The 20240-nt window shown below is 40.6% G+C and overlaps 1 protein-coding gene across 3 annotated transcripts; it reads left to right on the top strand.

The window, feature by feature from the left end:
- Positions 1-1289: 1289 nt before the first annotated feature.
- stau1 (staufen double-stranded RNA binding protein 1) lies at positions 1290-20180 on the top strand. Of its 3 annotated transcripts, none has more exons than XM_088607585.1 (15): positions 1290-1493; positions 4264-4540; positions 8100-8221; positions 9683-9839; positions 11251-11389; positions 13598-13769; positions 14104-14199; positions 14600-14812; positions 15349-15492; positions 15725-15772; positions 16476-16551; positions 16939-17258; positions 17507-17629; positions 18224-18303; positions 19386-20180. In XM_088607585.1, the coding sequence occupies exons 2-15, from the start codon at positions 4345-4347 to the stop codon at positions 19471-19473; spliced, it is 1974 nt and encodes a 657-aa protein (XP_088463711.1). In that variant the 5' UTR covers positions 1290-1493; positions 4264-4344; the 3' UTR covers positions 19474-20180. The 3 variants fall into 3 exon arrangements, with proteins under 3 accessions (XP_088463711.1, XP_088463709.1, XP_088463710.1); XM_088607583.1 differs by having other exon boundaries at positions 1291-1493; positions 15725-15871; XM_088607584.1 differs by having other exon boundaries at positions 1291-1493; positions 4268-4540; positions 15725-15871.
- Positions 20181-20240: the final 60 nt, after the last annotated feature.

Consider the following 20240-nt stretch of genomic DNA (forward strand, 5'->3'; position numbering starts at 1 on the left):
TCTGTGATCGAAAGATCTCAGATTATGAGTTGGACTGGACACCAGTCCATCACAGGGCACACAATATGAACCCAGAGCTGCAAGGTAGCAATGCTGACTACCGTACCAACCCTATACTTAACCAATATATCTAACATCATTTGGACCTAGACATTTCCAGACCTCACACATGACCAGTAGTACCTGCTAGAGTAGTCCACCCTATATATCACTGGGAGCCTATTAAAAATTATACAAGACCGAAGGTAAGTGCTGATGCAGAATACATTTAGTTAGCACAAGTCTTAGAATTCCTGACATTTTAGCCCATTTACTATCATATAAGATTCTATTGGTCTAATATTGGTATGCATCATGTTTATATAGTATCAGACAGGCCAAGCACTGGTTCTAGAGTGAGCAGTGTTCTGCAGGCAGAAGGAAGTGACTTGTGATGTTCCTAACATGCACTTCTAATGACAACACGGATTCGGAAGCACGTTTTCTGTCTTCCATCAGAGTTTGGATTTCAGCACCATTCACAATAACATGGAAGTCGTCTGTTCTATGCTGTTGATGTTGGGAGCCTAGAATTTCAGCCTAGTCGCAGTTTTGCTAAAGAAAGTTCAGCTGCTTCCATATGTTACCATCAAACACCTATAAAGCACAATAACAGCAGCAGTAGCATCCAATTTGATCTGGAATATATCTTCAATTACCATTGCAATGAAACCTATGACCATAATGACAAATGATCTAAGGGACACCATACAAAACTAAAAGATGAAGGCCCCAGCATTTTAGATGTTTCCTCATTATATTATAATACTCTAATGCTGGAATAATACATGCCTGAGTACCATGCTGATGATAGCTCTGGACGGGGCTGGGAATGATAGCACCATACCCTTGAAAATACTAATTGAACATCTCCAGCAGTTAGTTCCAATTAACCCTCCAACCCAGGTCTCTTCGATAGTTTACGGTGCTTTGTGATACCATTATCAATATTTCACAGTATCGAAGCTGCAATTCATGAAGTCACAAGTTGTTTTCGGTCTTGAGGTATTCCAGTCAAGAGGGTGTTTTCACGCCCCCTATCGTCCAATAAAAATGTAGCATGTTAATAAGTAAGGAAGAGAACCGGCGTTAAATGATGTATAACATCGTTTATTAAAATTATGAACAGCCTGTGTTTTGCAGTCTTACAGTAACGTAAACAAGTTATTCATGATATGGCTCGCATTTTTTGCAGCTCGTTATTCCTTCTCGATTTCTCCAGACCGGGGCACTTCCTGCGAGCCGGCTGAGGTCACTTCCGGAATGGGAAACCGAGGCTGGGCCATTCTCTTTAGTGTTTGCCCTGTTTGCCTTTTTCTCACCATAACACTAACATTTTAATAAAAAAATAGAAGAAAAATCCATAAAAGTGGAACAGATCAAATATAAATCTCACATACCGTAGCTCATGGAGTAAAGAAATCCTTAACTGCTGGACTGAAACATAAAAAGAGGTGAGATCTTGCAAGCTTTTTTAAATTTTTGATTTGCAATCACATTGTGTGCTCTGCTCCACTGTCTTGTGCTACCTTTTGCCTTCAATTGAAACGCACGGAAAGCGTAAAGTTTTATTCGACGAAACATTCTTTCCCAAATCAACACATTATTTTTAAAAAAGCGGCCAGGTGGGGATTAATATGCTCGTTTCTGGTAGAGGTCAGTAGCTTTGTAAACCAAACAATAACATTCACCGATCTGGACGGTGTTGTTATTTTTGTTTTGTTTTACAATCGCATTGAGTACTACAGAGAAATAGTTGCGCATTTAAATGTGGTATCCAGAAACGTGGTCGATGCGGTTAAATATACTTTATTAGTGGGTTTTTATGTTTATGTGCATTTTTACAGCATTGTTAGGTTCCGTTTTGTAACAATACACCATGAATGAAGTTTTTTCTTAGAAACAGATATATTTCTTTATAAGAATATGCTATACTCGTCCCCCTGTCGTGTCACTTTGCTGGCACTGAAGTAGCCAGATAATATTTCGGGGGTATTAAGGTGTCGTTAAATCTCACCCAGAAGTAACGTCATTTGCATTTGCCGCTTTAGAAAAAAAAATGCTAATGTTGCAGTTCTCTCAAACCATGTTTTCTTTGCTTTGGAGTACTTGAGCTTTCGAAATATTTTGGCGACGTGATTTCAACAAAATAACAAATTAAAGGCCACCACAACTCTTGTTTTCGCAGTGCACGGTATGTTTGCTGGTAGCTACAGTAGTGTCGGGAGAGGTTACGAATGCTAACGAGCAGGTCACGATTTTCTTGAACATGCCGTGATTGCACTTCAAGAGAATCGGACGATTGCCTGTCTTTATTTTTAAATGTCCATTGTTCAGCACTTTCGGTGTGTCCAGGCTTAGGTGAAGGATAGTAGGCCTCAGACCAGACCCTTACGATTTGGGAGAGAACACTTACGGTTTTAAATTGGTCTGGTCAATTTTAGACGCCTTCCGTGTCGTGAATTAAGCTGTTGTCCACCGTGAAAGCAAACAGTTTAGCGTGCATCTTCTGGTATGCGTAGTCGTCGAAAATAATGTTTGGAGAGTGCAGGGGGTCGTCTGTCTACTTGGAGAAATCTTATTTGGAGTTCGTTTGTACGCGCCTCCCTCCTAATTTTAAAGTTAAAATGAACATTTTACATCTGGATAATTTGAAGTCTTTTGGTATTGAGCAAAGTCTCTAGGTTTACCATCCCCGCATTCATTAAAATTTGACGTGATGGATGGATTAGTCTTAAAACAGATTGAATAGGGCTGGTATTTAGTTTTCGCAGTGGATTGAAAACACCTCAAAACAACACTGTATGTTCATCGGAGCTGTAATTATTAGTGGTCACGATTGTGGGAAATCCCAAAGATAAATATCAGCTTATAATGATTCTTAGCATTATAAACTCAGTAATTTATCTGTTTAAGAGGAAACACTCTGTTCATACAAGGGAGACACTTGCAGAGAGAAAGACCTACCATTTCAGCTACAGGGTTGTGTGTCCTGGTTTAATTGAGGTCTACTAAAGTTATGTATGTGACACATCCAGGAATACACAGAAATCGCTTGTGCAGTGCACTGGGTCTGTCTTGATGTTTCTACCATTCATTAAGGGTTTGGCCAAAAAAATGTTTTGTTAGTCCACAGTAACAATCTTTTTAATAACAGTAACAATTTTATTTTATATAGTGCCTTTCACGTTAAGACACCTCAGAGCTTCAAGAAGTCAAATGCACTTTTGATAGACTAGAGTTGTGACTTAAATATATAAATAAGTGGGGCTGTGATGTGATTTTGAGCTCTTTAAAATAGTTTTTGCCTCTAACTTGCCTTACCTTTTTATTTCAAGCATATGATTCTCAATCAAGAGGTAGTTCTTATTGAAGTATGCTCAATACTTTTGGCTTTGTGCCTGACAGTTTATTAAAACTTACCAGAAAAGCACGTTAATGTTTTAGAATTCATACTGTAACATTCAGACATAAAATGGAATTGCAAAGCAAGATGATGCTGCTCATTAGTTAACATTTAAGCTAGTTTTAAGGTAAAAAGATAAATAATCCTCAAATGTATATAGCACTTTTCTGGACTCTCCACTGAAAGCGTTTCACAGGTAATGGGGACTCCCCTCCACCACCACAAATGTGCAGCCCCCACCTAGATGATGTGACGTCAGCCATAGTGCGCCAGAACGCTCACCACACATCAGCTATCAGTGGGGAGGAGAACAGTGTGATGAAGCCAGTTCTTAGATGGGGTTATTAGGCCATGACTGGTAAAGGCCAAGGGGAAATTTGTCCAGGACACCAGGGTAAAACCCCCTACTCTTTTTGAGAAACTCCCCAGGGATTTTTAATGACCATGGGTAGTCAAGACCTCTGTTTTACATCTCAGCTCACAAAGAAGGACTTTGATGTTTTGTTTTGCAGTATAGTCTAAAAAGCTTACAAATTAGTCACTTGCATGTGTGATATGTAAAGGCGACTTTAGATGTAATTAAACCCTGTTTGTATGTATGATGTGTTTACTCTGTGCTGTCGACCCGTTTAGTTTCTAGTTCTGCTAACTACATTTCTTTAAAAAGAATTAGACTGGATTCATTTTTAAAACCCAAACATTACCTAACCTCAAAAAAGAGCAAGATGTCCCCCATCCCATATGGCTATTGTTTTTGGATATAATCTTATCTGAGTAAGCATCCCACAGTACACAAGCTTTTGAATTATTTTTCCCAGGAAGAGCTTTGCTGGATTACTCCAAACTTGCGCTGAACCCCTGTGCTGCGTGCTGTGAAAGTCTTGGAACCGGACGTCAGTATGGCCCAAGTTCAGGTCCAGAGCCCTGCTGGGAGCCCCCTGTCCAACACTACACAGCACCTGAAGCCCAGTGCTCCCCAGCCTAACCTCAGCATCCCCAATGCCTCCGGCCCGCTGCCTTCCGAAAACGCCAGCCACCCGCTCAAGAACTCTGCTCTTCCTTCTGCTTCGGCCACTCCCATCAGTGCACCTGCAGGTAAGGCCGGCACACGAGCTGGAGAGGCTGCTCCTTAACTCGGCCTGAGACTCGCTCGCTGAGATCTGTGAAAATCAGGGCTGAGGTTCGCTAGGATCAAGTGTATTTTAGTTACAAATTCAGGAGTGCGCTTTGTTAAACATGAGAAACTGTGCAAACCACTTAGCTCTGGGAAAGACCTGTTCCTTGTAGTGTTTTTTAGTTGATCACCAGCTGTCTCGTATATTTCTTTTCTCCTTTTTCCACTTCTTTTGTTAAGCTTGGCGATTCAATTACAAATCCCACACAGCTTTTTGAAGGGCTGAACGCAAGAGTGCAAATGAGCCTTAAATAGAAGACTGAAATTAATTAGCCTGTGATTAAGATCTCATCTGGAGCAAACCCCAAAAGTCACAGGGGTCCCCGAGGACCGGCATGGAGAGCCACGTGTCTGCAAGCTGACATTGGACGGTGTTTGAGGTTGATGATGAAAAAGGAGCCGAAGGCTCTCAGACGATTGGTTTGAATGAAGGATTTCTGTTTCTCCACACTTATTTTAATGAAATTCCTTCAGGATTAAAAGTAATTGTTTTCCTGATCGTGGTAGTTCCAAGTGTATACAAAGTAGCTGTACCAAAAGGTGAGAAAAATATCGTCAATTTAGACAAAGCATTCCTGTTCCTTGTAGAAAAATATGTTCTCTCCTTTTGTGACATTAACTTCGTGTACTGCTGATCTATTCCATTCTTCATCTGTTAGAATAATAGTAGCTGAGTGATTTTTTCCCCTCCTAATTACATTTCTTAATGAGTGTAATATACAGCCAACTTTTTAAGGAGTCTTTTTTGGTTTAAAGACCAGTATAAAGATGAACTGCCTTGAGGAGAGATCATACAACTTGAGTAAGTCGGATCCTATCTATATATAGAATAAAATTTCACGGAACATGGACTTGGCACGCAGAGACAGCAGGGCAGGGGCATGGAGTTGGTTTGTATGAGGGTGTGTTCCTGACCAACTGTCAGTGCAAGTCTGCAGAGACCGTATCTGCCAAATTGCATCAAAGGTCAGTTAGTCAAATTCAGATTTTTTTACAAGGGAACAATAACAGGAGTCATATTTCTAAAGGAGGCACTTCAGTGAAGCTGATTAAAATGCACATTTCTTGGGAAAATATGTAAGAATATACAGTTGTTTCAGAGTCAGGATAGTAATGTTTTAGATCTCAGGCTTACAATCGAGTGGCAGAGTGAAATCACCTCTAGAACAACGTTTGACCATTTCTGTTTACCGTAAAATGTTTGTTGGAAAGTTCATGGCATTGACAGCACATCAGTGAATTATTTTAAGACATTTTGTAAAGAAGGAGTTATGTTAGAGACAACTTAAAGAGCGACCGATTGAGATACTTTATATCAGCTTACCTTCCATGCTCTTTTAATCACAGGTTTTATCATTCATATTAAACAAGTTATTTACATTTCGGGTATCAAAGATGCTCAAACACCTGAATTCTTAGTCTGCTGGAATGGAGACACAGTAGGAGGAGATCTTTTTTTAATGTATCACACCTTCCTCACTATATCAAAAGCTTCCCTTGGGGTTGTTTCTTGACCCCACTAGAATGCCCAAGGTTCTGATGTTTTCCCTAGTGACCTCAGCAAGCGCTGCTCCTATGAGTGCAATAAGGAGATGTGACAGTGGGCTGCCCTGTCTTCATCCACAGGGAATCAGTTTGACATCAGACCACTGGGGAGCACTGGAGCCCGAGGTCCAGAAAACCTCTTTAAAAGCTTGTTAAGAAAATTGGAGACCTTTTGCAAGTTGGAAATTCTGTAGAATTAAGTAATGGACATTCTCTGAGCCATATCTTCCTGAACTGCTCAAACATATGACACTGTATACTGACAGTGTATACATAAAACATATTGACAATGTTCATGTAATGTCCCTTTTAATATCTAAATGTTTTCCATTATTTTTAGATGCTTTACATCACCCTGTATTGTTCTATTGCGATTGTAATTCTGAAAATGCTTTTTATTCTTTTAGCCTCTGCTGGGTTTTTTTTCCCCATGGCCATCCTGTGTTTGCCGTTCATTTTTTCTCTAATTGGATCCTGTTCTTTTTCATTTTCCTTCATTACTCCATTTAGACAGTATTTTCTAGACCGAGACTACCCAGCTTGCAGCCCTACCATTCCACCTAATTCCACAATTCTGCAACAAGCTGCTACTTAATTAAGGATCAGTGCAGGGTATGGCTGTGCAGAAATTAGTGAATGGAACTATGAGGACCATAAGCTGGGTAGCTGTGCTCTAGTCTTTGTACTTACTCATAGAAGAATCTGTTCTGTGTTTCACACAGAATGTTTAAACCTGGATTTTACACAGTGTAATTAATACATTTTAATACAAGACGGCCACCTGTAATTGCACTTAACATGAACATATGCCTTCAGGTTTCCTGGTCATGTTTTCACAAATTATGCTATAATTACGCCAGCTCCATTTTGGCATTTAAAATTTTGATTATGCGGAAATTGCCGTGCTAAAAAAAAAACTAAATTGTAGCCTAAAAGGGTAAGATTTTTTTGCTAATTTTAATGTTAACTGCCCAAAGGCTTAGTTCTTTACAATTTATAATAAGTTCTCCACCTTTTAAAACTAATAAGAGCTACATTGCATTAAAGGGATACCAGTTTCAGAAAGTCAGAGCCATCAAGCAAAAAGCACTCTTTTTTTTTTTCCCCAAGACACAGCAGCCATATCACCCTGCAACTCACAAGTGGCAACCCACTGAAGCTAAGCAGGTGTGAGCCTGGTCAGTACCTGGATGGGAGACCGCCTGGGAAAAACTAAGGTTGCTGCTGGAAGAGGTGTTAGTGGGGCCAGCGGGGGGCGCTCACCCTGCGGTCCATGTGGGTCCTAAATGCCCCAGTATAGTGACGGGGACACTGTACTGTAAACAGGCGCCGTCCTTCGGATGAGACGTAAAACTGAGGTCCTGACTCTCTGTGGTCATAAAAAATCCCAGGGCGCTTCTCGAAAAGAGTAGGGGTGTAACCCCGGTGTCCTGGCCAAATTTCCAATTGGCCCTTACTAATCATGGCCTCCTAATAATCCCCCTCTATGAATTGGCTACATTACTCTGCTCTCCTCCCCACTGATAGCTGGTGTGTGGTGAGCGTTCTGGCGCACTATGGCTGCCGTCGCATCATCCAGGTGGATGCTGCACATTGGTGGTGGTGGAGGGTGAGTCCCCATTACCTGTAAAGCGCTTTGAGTGGAGTGTCCAGAAAAGCGCTATATAAGTGTAAGCAATTATTAATTATTATTATAAAAGACAAATCTCTGCCACTGTGAGTTGTTCAGAGTGCTGTTCCTTTGCACTTTGGTTTCTAGATTAACTCATATCTTTACATCTCTGAACTGGTAACTTATGTCTTGTGGATAGGGTATGATGAATCAATCTGTTCTACTTGTATATTCATTTTTTTTTTCGCCAGATAGTTCTGATTGGCATTTCAAGCCATTCATCTTTCCCAGCAGTCAAGTTTCCCCCGTTTTCTGTTTTTCAGTTTCTAACATGGCAAACCCCAAAGAGAAGACCCCAATGTGTCTTGTGAATGAGTTAGCCCGTTTCAACAAAATTCAGCCCGAATACAAGCTTTTGAGTGAGCAAGGACCAGCTCATTCTAAGGTAATTCAAACATGTTTGTCTTTTATGTTGTATAAGAGCCTGAGTATTGCATAGTGCTTAAATGGTAGTAGGGCAACCAAATTGCCATCAGTCCACCAAGCACTTCCACACAGCGTGGCATTCTCAAGTTGCCCTGAAACTGACACAAATGAAAATGCAAATGGAATACCACAGCAACATACAGGTAATACTGACTGGCTGCTCACCATTCCTGCCACCAGTCAGAGAAGGGGTACAGATCGGTGTTACTAGGTATTGTGGGGGGGGGGGGTGGACATGGAGCCAGTACAGATTGAGGTGAGACGATACAGTCCAACACAATCCCTTTCGGGCTGGGAGGTTGTGTTTCACACACAGCTCAAGAGGAAGGGATACTGACAGATAAATCTGTTGGAGCCATGTTGGACCAGAGGGTTTTTTTCTAAGCAGAACCTTTTGCTTTAAAGATGAAATTTTCGAAGACATTGAATTGATTTTTACTTTGAAAGCTTCAAAGAGGACAGTAAGACTTTTTTAGTAGCTGATATTGATGTAAAGAATTGGAGGACTACAATGCAGTCTTAGGGGTACAATTTGACATACCCAGAGATTACAGTGCAGATATTACAACTGGGGTAAGTACCGCGTGTTAAAGATAGCTAAAATGTTAACTGGAAAGGCAAACATTAATGATATACAGTGTTTAAAGAAGTTACTTTAGTGGAAAAGTAACAAAGCTTGCTTTAGAAATAAGTGTCTGTACCAAACAGTAATTTATTTATTTGTTCTTATTGTAATGTCGTATTTCTTCACAAGACTGAGGAAAATATTGATAAAATTTCATTGAGCAGCCTAAACTTGCTTATCACCTATCTATTATTCCATACTATGTCCCAAAAACGACATTTTGCCAGGTTAATTTATGTCCCCAAAAAGGTCATAAGAAGATCTTTAAAGTAAAATTTCCCTGCACTCGCATGGCTTTTTGTAGCTAGAAAGGAATTGTGAGCTTTCAGATTCTGAACAGAAGGCTCAACTTTAATAATTATAATAAACTTTATTTTATATAGCGCCTTTAAAGGTGGCTCCTCAAAGCGCTTTACAGGATGACTACAACAATAAATAAGATTTCACAAGATAGGACAGTATTATAATTACAACAATACAACAATAACAATAGAGGAGACCGTGGAAGGTGGTATTAAGAAGAGCAGAGGGGTGAAGAATGGAACCAGTTAAGTAAAGGCTTTTCTGAAGAAGAAGGTTTTGAGTCTAGATTTGAAGGAGTTTAGAGAAGGCAGGAGAAGGCCCTGTCGCCCATGTAATGTAGACGGGCTTGGGGGACAGTAAGGAGGGCAGAATTTGAAGAGCGGAGGTTGCGAGGTGGGGAGTAGGGCGATAAACGTTCAGACAGGTATTGAGGTGCCAAGCCATGTAAACTTTCTTACCCCTGCGTCCTCTTGCCGGGCATCTTCCCTGCAGCTGTTTTCAGTGCGACTGACTCTGGGGGAGCAGCACTGGGAAGCTGAGGGGACAAGCATCAAGAAGGCCCAGCACGCAGCAGCAGCCAGTGCCCTCTCTCAGACTACGCTGCCTAAGCCCACCATACGTCCACCTCGCAGCACAGGCAAGAACCCAGGTAACACCGCCCCCCAGTGACGGCGGCCTGCACCCGCCTGGTTTTCAATTGCGGGCAGGGCTTATAATTTATTGACCAGTGAAGACAAATCTGCCTCCTGAGGGGCTGATGAATCTCTGATGTGACCAATCCCTGAATCACTTCATTTAGCAAACCTATTGAATTGTTCTGCCCAGCAACTGGGCAGAGGTGTATTTCAGTGATGCAGTGAAATGCAGTGAAACAAAGGGAAATGATCTCACTCTGGTTTTATTGATGACTTCCCCCTGGAATTGTTGCCAAATGCTCTAAGAATTGTTTTTTTTTTTTTACAAAAAAATTGTAAAGATGTCAAAGTACTGCCCTTGCTGTGAGGTACAAAAATGTAAATTTGTGAAAAACTATTCTACTCTTTAAGTTGAATTATAATATGAATGTCTGATCATGTTATGTGATACCATTGAAAATGGAACTAACTCCTTCTTTTAATTACATATAACAACAAAAGTCCTGGATGCATGCATTAGATTTGGATTCATTTTTATTTAACAGTTAAGGTGATCAAAATGTGGTTAAGCTATTAGGGTATATATGTTTTTTTATACACCCATGCAGTTCTTTTCTAAATCCCTGTGGTGAATAAAAAAAAATAACTTGCCAAATACTTAAATCTTCCAAATTTATTTCTACAGAAGCCAAAATCCATCTTTGGAAAAATGTGTATCCAAAGCTGAATTCATAACTCTTCTTTCTTCATGCATTGACAAGTAATAATCCAGTCTGTATACTCATGACCATAGTAAGTTTCTCCCTACCTAGGATGTTGCTGGTAGTGTTGGATATTATCAAGATGCAGAGATTAATGAAGTGCAACCAGTTAAAGGCATGTTGTTAAGTAGAATTTACTCACCTGTGTTTCTTGAGTCTGTGTAATAATGGATGTCCAGTGCCAATCTAGGTTTGTGTCTCATTCCTGAAGTCTGGGCGTAGATTTTTATTTTTTAAAAAAATTCCCCTTTCCTGTTATATGTGCATATGAGAAAAATAATATTTTATTATTATTTTTTCAGATGGTAAATACAGGAGTCAAAATTGTCCTTTCTTGTTTTTCCAGAACCAAGTGCAGTGCACTCACCTGTGTGGGCTTACATCACTACTGTCATTACCGTTATGATAGAGTAGAATTCACTCTGAAGGCATTCCTTCAGTTTTGTCAGGACTTTGTGAATACAAAAATAGCATTGAAATCTGATGGATTTGTAGAGCAGGAAAAAGCCTGGTGTGATGTCTGAGTTACAGGTTGAATTTAATGTGTTGCCAAGCTGGTGAGGGAATAAAGCACTTTCAAATGAGTGCTCAAGTGCCACCCAAATGAATTTTAACACTTGTTTTCATAGCATTTTGTCAATTCTTTTCAATGTATTTTTTACAGACAGTATAACCCACACTGTGGAGCTAAATGCACTTTGTATGAAACTGGGAAAGAAACCAATTTATAAACCTATTGATCCCTATCCTGGAATGAGGCCCAACTTCAACTACAATGTCAGACCTCCTGGCCCCTATCCAAGGTAGGTGCATTTACAAACATTTAAGTCCCTTACTGTAAGTAGACTTTTGCTTGTAAAGTGTAACTTATATATGGTAGTTGTCACAATTAAGGGGATTCTTGTAAATCTTAGTGAAATCCTTCTATCTGTTCTCAAACGTGTTCTGTGTTACATAAAGGTATGTACATATGAGAAAGCGGGGTTTACATGGCTCTCTGGTTGCTAAGGTCCCACTCAAAATAGATTCAGTGTCCTGGACAGAACTAAGGGAGCCTGCAAAAGAGAGATTTCACCCATTTTATCCATTTGGTAGTTGATTATGTAAGTGAATCTAACATTTCCTGACACTTCCTGAAGTTGTCCAGAGCTTGGGTCTCAACCACCAACAGACACCTACAACTTCTTGTGCAAAGATCTTTCTTGTTGTGTGTTCCTTGGAGAACTCCCTTTTACTGTCCATTCGTGACTCTTTGTTAAAGTGGTGAATACAAGCACACTTACCCTTTTTGGCTTAACGTTGGGCTATATGCTTGTTTACTGAGAAGGTTTTACAGTAAAGTATAGAACAGCTGCCTGATGCCGCAAGTTAAACCAGTGTCAAAATCAAAAAATGTTTTGCCTGTATTCTTTTCACCAGTACACTGTTCTTTAGTATTTGTGTAATGAACCACCTGCTATACTGCGTTATCAAACATGTCGAGTTTCAAAATATGCTCTTAGAAAACCAAAAAGGTCTTATCACAATGGTTTTAAAGAGGCACTGTTGTGAATGTAAAAGTCATATCATTCAACATCTTTTTTCTGAATAAGTCCAGAAATCTTTCCAGTGAGAGAAAATATTGCAAGTGAAGTTCCTCTGAACTTGAGGCACTTTTCTGCCAGTTGTGCTAGCCAAATAGCATTGTTTTCTGTAATCAGCCCCAGTCAGTGTAATGGACACTTATGAACATGCACTTGAATTCTGGTTGAGTGTACAAAAAAGCTAACCAGAAACAGGTGCAGACTACAGTATTCCAGAGTGCTTTAAGACATGAGTCCTTTGTAAAATAATCTGTTTTGGAACCATGTAAAATGTTATTACCCATATCAAAGCTAGAGCTGGATAATCATATTACAAAAGGATAATGTTGCCCACATTTATGTATTATGTGGATAGTTTACATAATTTAAAATACTGTAATAGTATCTTAAAACATTCTGGATTTCTGAAACCGTCTTACCATATTTGAATTTCAGGGCAAAAATAGATGTAATTAAGAATTAAAATATAAAGTGAAATAAAATTATATTTCATTAAAGTTGTTGGGTGAGTGAAGCTTAAAATATCTCTTAATAGAATCAATGTGACCCCCTACAAAGCTTGTCATCTTTATCTGATGTGTTGTACAAGGGTGCATCATCAGAAAAAAACAATCAAATCATTATTTTTCAACTCAAGGCTTTCTATCAGTGAGGGCTGAATGTACGTTTGGCTTCATGGGGCATTCCTGAAAACTTGAACATCTTTAGAAGTGACTCATCTAACAGTCATTAATCATAATCCTGCGGCCAGAGAAGAAGACATCCTAAACCAGTCTGTCAGTGCTGACCAGATGGGCTAGCTCACGAAATGCTGCGTTTCATAATTGAAAATGACATGTTGCAGGGGAACACAAGGGTCCTGATTTTTGGGTTTTAGCCAAGTTATCCAATTTTGTCTCCCCAAATATCTATTCCTGTGTCCTGCTTGTACCTGAAATTTTCTTTTGTCAGAAAAGTCCTAAAGGTTTGGAGTAATATTTACACCAATTCATGCTTAAAGAAGTGAAAATTAGGCAGCACAGTCATATTAAATTGAAATAGTGAAAACAAACATGATCCTGAAGCATAGACTTGTCTCTAAACCATGCATACGTGAAATAAACAACATGTATTCTTTAAAAAGATTGCTTAAAAGTAGCCCTTAGCTTTCACCTTTTCTTGCACAGAGTTAACAGTAAGGAGGCAAGAAAAGATCAATCCGATTACCGGAATGGTTTTCTTAGAAGGACCAATTTTATGAGTATTAAAATTTGAAATGTCAGTCTAAGTAACTTTTTATGGCTTAGAAGGCTTGATTGGTTAAAAGATTGAAACTGATTTTTCTATAAATAGCCTTAAGAGGAGCTGACAGTGTTGAAGATCTGTGCTCTAGTGTACACGTTAAAGATTGTGCTGGGCTCTGGATTCTGGGACGTCCTGATGTTGCAGGTACTATTATCCATTCCCTCCCGTGGGGCCGGTGATGTATCACATGGAGCTGTCTATTGGGGGCCAGCAGTTCCATGGCAAAGGCAGGACCAGGCAAGCTGCTAAACACGACGCTGCTGCCAAAGCACTCAAGGTCCTGCAGAAAGAGCCCCTTCTGGAGAAGAGGCTGGAGGTGAGTCTGTCCACCGCAAAACCGTCTCTCTGAGGCAGCACACATCTTAAATGCTACCTTTTGATTTGATGCCTATAGTTATCATATCTTTTTTAATTTTATGATGGTTTTGATGCTAACTCGTCATTCTCACAACACTCATTTGAAGACATACAAATATTAAAATGTAAAGTTTTTGCACAGGATTTCCTTTTGAGCTGCTATACTTATTTCCTTGTGTGTTAATTGCATGTTTATCGGTCACCAAAAAACCTAAATGTCAATATTAATCATCAATATGATTAATATTGAATTTAGTCTTTAAACACAAACAGTGGAGTGTTGTGCCTTGCAGGTAAATGGAGAACAATCTGAAGAAAATCTTAACAAATCCGAAATCAGCCAAGTATTTGAAATTGCACTGAAGAGGAACATGCCTGTGAACTTTGAGGTATGGAGCATGATCAAACGAATCATTCTTGATTTTAATCTCTACCATTCTACATGTGCTATGTAATGAGCTGTAGGACTGCATCGCAGTTATCTCAAGCATGTTGGAAATGTTTTAAATGTCATCTTTTGTAACACGGCAGCTTGGAGCCCTCCTTCGTTTTTTATGGTTAAACAGCTTATCTGTGTCCATGTGTTTTTAAATCTTGTTGCTTTTGCAATGTATTGCACAGCAGCAGTTTTGCAAGGCCTGCACATAATTTGACGGCTGCAACAAGCCTGTCAGCCTGGATTGTTGCTTGTCACTCATCTTAGGAATGTTTGTAAAGGTCAGTTCCAGTAGAAATAAAGTTAAACGCAGAGCTCGATTCTTCCTTTCCCTTTCTCCCTCCCACACTCAGGTGGTTAAGGAGACGGGGCCCCCACACATGAAGAGCTTCGTCATCAAAGTTACCGTGGGTGAATTCTCGGGGGAGGGAGATGGCAAGAGCAAAAAGATAGCCAAGAAGAACGCTGCCACTGCTGTGCTGGAGGAGCTGAAGAAACTGCCCCCGCTGCCGACAGTGGAGAAAGTGCAGCCGCGCATCAAAAAGAAAACAAAGTCTATAGTCAAAGTGAGGAGGCTTTGCGCAGCTGTTATATACTGTACCGTCGTAGAAGTTTAGGGTTAGAATTGATTGCATTCCTTTTCCCAATGCAGCTTTGGACAGTAGTTTTAGCGTGGGTCACCACTGGTCTTTCACAGGCCTAAGAGAATCGAAGACATCTTGATGTAACCTCTCAGAAGTGTTGTGTGGTCAGATATTCTTTTTTTGTGTGCGTTTGGATCCAGCCTGTGAACAGTACATTTAAACAGCAGTAGTTGTGTGAAAAAACGTAGCCTTTTGCACCAATTACACTCATTTGTTTTGCCTCACTTATTTAAGACCTCTGTGACCAACTTGTTTGTAGCAGAGTTCTCTGAGCACCAGTTTATTATGTCTCAGCAGTTGGGATGGGTAATGCAGTTTGGATTGAAACTGCACTGTTTGCTATTTAGCTCAAAGGCAACATCCGTTATTGTAGATGTTTACACAACCATGGTGCTTGACTGAGTATAAGCTGGGACTTGGTGCTCAAGGTTCATTGCTCTTCTTCCCTGCATTCACAGCTTCAAACGAGCCCAGAGTATGGCCAGGGAATGAACCCGATCAGCAGACTAGCTCAGATCCAGCAGGCCAAGAAAGAGAAGGAGCCGGAGTACAGCCTGGTGACAGAGAGGGGCCTCCCACGTCGCAGGGAGTTCGTCATGCAGGTGTGTTCCCACCTGCTTCACTTCTTCACTTTAGTAAACCCTTGTGATTTCACCATTACCTGGCCTGCTGGCATTTCAAACTTAAAGTGTAAAGGAAAGAACAAATTAGTTTTTTTTTTTCCCCCTCAGTGACAGATATCAGAAGGTCCCGACAAATCTAAGCTGGGACCGTTGGCTTTTTGTCGTTGGTGATTTATTAGTTAAAACATGACAGTTTTGTTTTTTCTTCCAGGTCAAAGTTGGCAACCAGTGTTCGGAAGGCATGGGTCCCAGTAAGAAGGTAGCTAAACGCAATGCAGCGGAGAAGATGCTGGAGCTAATGGGATTTAAAGTGCCTCAGCCACAGCCCCCCAAGCCTGCTCTGAAATCTGATGAAAAGGTGAATCTTTAGAGGGGGGCCGCAGCTGTCCAATGTGGCGTTAAGTGACAGATGCATTGTTACACTAATGTCTTCTGTCACTTCTCAGATTCTCTGAAGCCTAGTATTGGTATAGTCTTTTGTGGACCATGCGGGCTCATCTGCAGTTATGAAGTAACGCTGCACAGATCGCAGGTCAAAGAAGAATAACTGAAGCTGAGGTGTAGATCACAGACTAAGCTGATTCACAACATTAGCTTAGCACAATTACAAAGATATTTAAGAAGGAAGATGTGTGAGTTTTTGAGGAGCCAGGTAAATTGAGTGCTAGGATGTTTTAGATCAATTTGGTCTTCCACATGAAATGAAATGACTAAGCCAGTGCAGTCATTAATCTTATTTTTGCCACAAGTTATGATTTTATTGCAGTCCTCAATATATGCTTTTTCTGCCAAATTGTTCAGTTATCCACACAAAATGTTATAGACTGCTTTTTTTCCAAGGTAGTTTTGTTGTCAGATGTCTCAAAGAGTCTTTAATGTATCTGAGATGAGTTGGTGGTGAGCTGTTGGCTTGGTTGCTGCTGAAGCTGCCCTCTCCTATGCAAGGTGTCTGCTTTTTGTAGGTGCAGGCGAAGAAGGCTGGAGAAGGAAGAAAAGTGACCTTCTTTGAACCCAGTGTAGTGGAAGATGCAGGAATAGGTGAGTGATTTTTAAATGAGTTATTTCAAATGAAATTTCCATGTAGATGTTTATATATAGTTTGCTCTCCTTGTTCTAATAACATACGAAGGGTTGCAAACAGGAGGTGCTCTGATTGCCCATTCTGCTTAGTGAGACTTTTGTGGATTCGGACACCAGTTGTTTGCCAAGACCAACAACTGGTGAAATGAAGGATCTGAAGTTTGAAGTGGCAGTAACGAGGAATTGCATTCAAGTGTGAAACTAGGAGACACTGTAATGCAGGAAGATTCTTGGCTGCCTGAAAGTCACCCATGTCGCCTACCCAGCTTTGTTCTTGAAGACGTCTGGCCTCCTCACTTCGTTTTTATGCACTAACTCTTAAACCTTTTGGCATTTTCTCTCTAGGGAGCAGGGAGGACGAATTCCGGATGCCCTTCCTGAGCCACCAGCAGCTGCCAGCCGGGATCCTGCCCATGGTACCAGAGGTGGCCCAGGCTGTGGGTGCCAGCCAAGGACATCACGCCAAAGACTACAACCGTTCCCCTATCAACCCTGCCAAGGCCACCGTCACAGCTATGATCGCCAGGGAGCTGCTGTATGGTGGCACCTCCCCGACAGCCGAGACCATTCTAAAAGGCAGCAGCAGCCTGGGACACCTTCCTCACGGCCCCCTCACCCGGCCCTCCGAGCAGCTGGACTACTTGTCCACCGTGCAGGGACTCCAGGTATTGATGGGGCGCCACTGAGGGCAGCAACCCCTGGATCTTCATGTGTTTGAATCGAAAGCAACTTTATTTTATTTCTCTAGTCCATCGTTGGTCAATTTAGTTTCTAAAGGGACTTGCTTATTGATTATCTAGGGGATCCCTGAATTAGCAAGGTGTGTTGTTGGACGTGCTCGATTCTTTGCTTGGTTTGATGTATAGTGCCATCCGAGTCACAATAATCCTAAAATATTTGCCTCGTTTTACAGGTGGAATATAAAGACTTTCCCAAAAACAATAAGAATGAGTTTGTCTCTCTGATAAACTGCTCCTCTCAGCCCCCCCTTATCAGCCATGGAATAGGAAAAGATGTGGAATCTTGTCATGACATGGTGAGTCTGTCTTCATTAGCGAAATAGAAAGGGTCATCTCAAAAGAGCGACTTATCACACAATTTGTTTGACCTTGAGTCTTGGCAATGTATGTCCATCAGTGATGGCTGTTGTGGACGTTGTGATCTCTTCTGTCCAGTCTGTACTTCCTCCAGTATCTTCTCAGGTTATGTGAGCTCTTTCTTGACTGCTCCTTTCCACAGTAAAACGTTTAGAAAAATGTTTTTTGCAACTATTGCTTAAGTCTCTCATTTTGTACTCTGGGAGAGTCTGGAGTTAGAGGTGCTATTTGAGCAGAGTATTTGATGTATTAAAGAAATCATAATGTAGTCATAAATCATAATTCTGAAATAATAGGACATTTTTCAGAATTTTTTGGGGTACATTCTGTAATCCCACTTTGGTATTGGAGAGTGTTGGAGAGCAGATAAATGGTTTTGCAGGATGCAGAAGAGGAAGAGACAGATTGCAAACCCTTATTATAATTTTTACAGCTTCAAGGGCACTGCAGAAATGTGTTAAAAGTCCGAACATTTCTAAATAGACTTAATAAGCTCCTTCTATTGAATAATAATTCATCCTTATTATTCCCAGGCTGCCCTGAATATATTGAAGTTACTGTCAGAGCTGGACCAACAATCTAATGACAGAACTGGAAATGGACCAATTTCAGTGTGAGTTGAGTTTGACCTTTGTGCTGTATTTTAAAGCCTGGAATGTGCATGAATAAATATAAAAGAACCATCCTGCCCAACACATTAACAATGGGTTCATTCATACCAGTTTCACAAATGTCAACCTCCGTTTCAGGAATTCCCTTCATTTATTAATGTGCACTTGTGGGAAAGAATGTTTAGAAAGTTGAAACTAGAAACCACATTTCTAGTGCCAAGGGTTCACCCAGCAGCAGTACATGGCAACACTGGGATTAGTAGAGACACCACTCTTCACTTTTAGCCCTCGAGTTGTGCCTTAAAGCTGCGAGCCCAGGGCAGAGCTACTCAACCTGTGGCCCCCCAGTACACTCCAGTGAGCAGTGCTGCTGCGTCCCGTGCTTTAACTATTTCACAATAAAGTACTGCGTCGGAGCAAACTGAAAACTCCACCTATTGAGTTGCCCTGGCCTAGGACGTTAACAGTTGGATGCAGCTACTTAAGATGTGAAAGGATAGGACAATGACATCTTCCAGAGGACAAGAATGTGGTCTACTCCTTTCCTTTACCTGGATGAGGGTAGTATTGAAAAGCTAAGGTGGATTAATGGGAAGCATGGTGGCACAATGTTTAGTATTGCGGCTGTGCAGTTCTGGGGCCCTGGATTCAATTCCTGGGGAACTGTCTATGTGGAGTTTGTATGTTCTTCCTGTATTTGCATGGGTTTCCTCCCACTGTCCAAAGACTGGTAGGTTAATTGGCTTCTAGGAAAATTTTGCCTGATGTGTGTGACCTGTGATAGACTCATGTCCTGTCCAGGGTGTACCCTGCCTTGTGTCTGTCGCTTGTCTGGCTCTCCTGCAACCCCGTATTAATAAAGCAGTTAGAAAATGGCCGGGTGGTTGATGATCTTGTAATCCCCCCCAAAAAAGGCTTGGATTGTTTCAAAGAAAAAAGATATATCAATTTTTAATTAAGCTTCATTTGAAAAGGCTGAGATTTCCTACAAGAAATAATGCATTTTTTTCTTCAACGCTTTGAGTTCATATTGATGGATAAAAGTTGCTTTCCGCCCGTCTAATGTCTACATTTTTCCCCCTAGATGTGGAAAACAAGAAATGGAAGGTGATGCTCTTCTGAAACAGGCTAACTCAAACACCATGGGACAAACTCTGGATGGCACAGCATAGATGGCCTTTAAATAAAGGGGAAAAAAGCACCAGAGAAAATCAGATGCTTTGTAGCGTAACTCAACTGTTTTAGAGGGCTACAGTTATAGTTTAGCCACTGTAGTGTCTAAATCATCAAGTTGCTAATACTTTTGAAATGTTCACAGTTAAACAAGACTGATTAAAAGGTTCATTTTCCTTAATGTTTAATTGTATACATTTTGTTTTGTAGGAATGTAGTTTTTTTTTAAAAAAGTGCTGGATCATATCCAAGTATGTGGTTTTTCTGTTTTGGTGGAAGAGAGAACCATTTTGAATGTTTAGTTTTCTTTTTTTTTGTTTTTCCCCTCTAAATCAATTTTAACCCCATTGTTAACTTAAAAGGGGGCGTTCTGTTTGTGAATATTGAGAACAGTTGGAGAACTTCATGGATGGATATGATAAAGCTAACAAAATGCAGTTGATTTTCCTTGAGTGCTTTGAAAAAAGTGTTTATCTACATTTCCATGTAGGGCTGAAAAGGTTTTTGTGATTTAATGTAATGTTTGTGTTGTCATGTGTTTGTTGCCTGCAGCAATGTGGGCAATAAAAAGTTTCTATTGCATATGGTCCAAGCACGATACCCCCCTGCAGAGTTCTTGTAATGCTTCAAACTTGTCATTGTTAACCATGAACTTTTTTCTCCCCATGGAATGTAAGTAAAACGTGTGCTTTTACGCACAAAAAAAGTGTTTGGTTTTGCTTTCTTGCAATACCTTTCAATCCTCCTGCTTGGGTTCAAAAGAGCA

The sequence above is a fragment of the Lepisosteus platostomus genome, chromosome 15 (genome assembly GCF_059453375.1).
Source record: "Lepisosteus platostomus isolate fLepPlt1 chromosome 15, fLepPlt1.hap1, whole genome shotgun sequence".
NCBI classification, from domain to species: domain Eukaryota; kingdom Metazoa; phylum Chordata; class Actinopteri; order Semionotiformes; family Lepisosteidae; genus Lepisosteus; species Lepisosteus platostomus.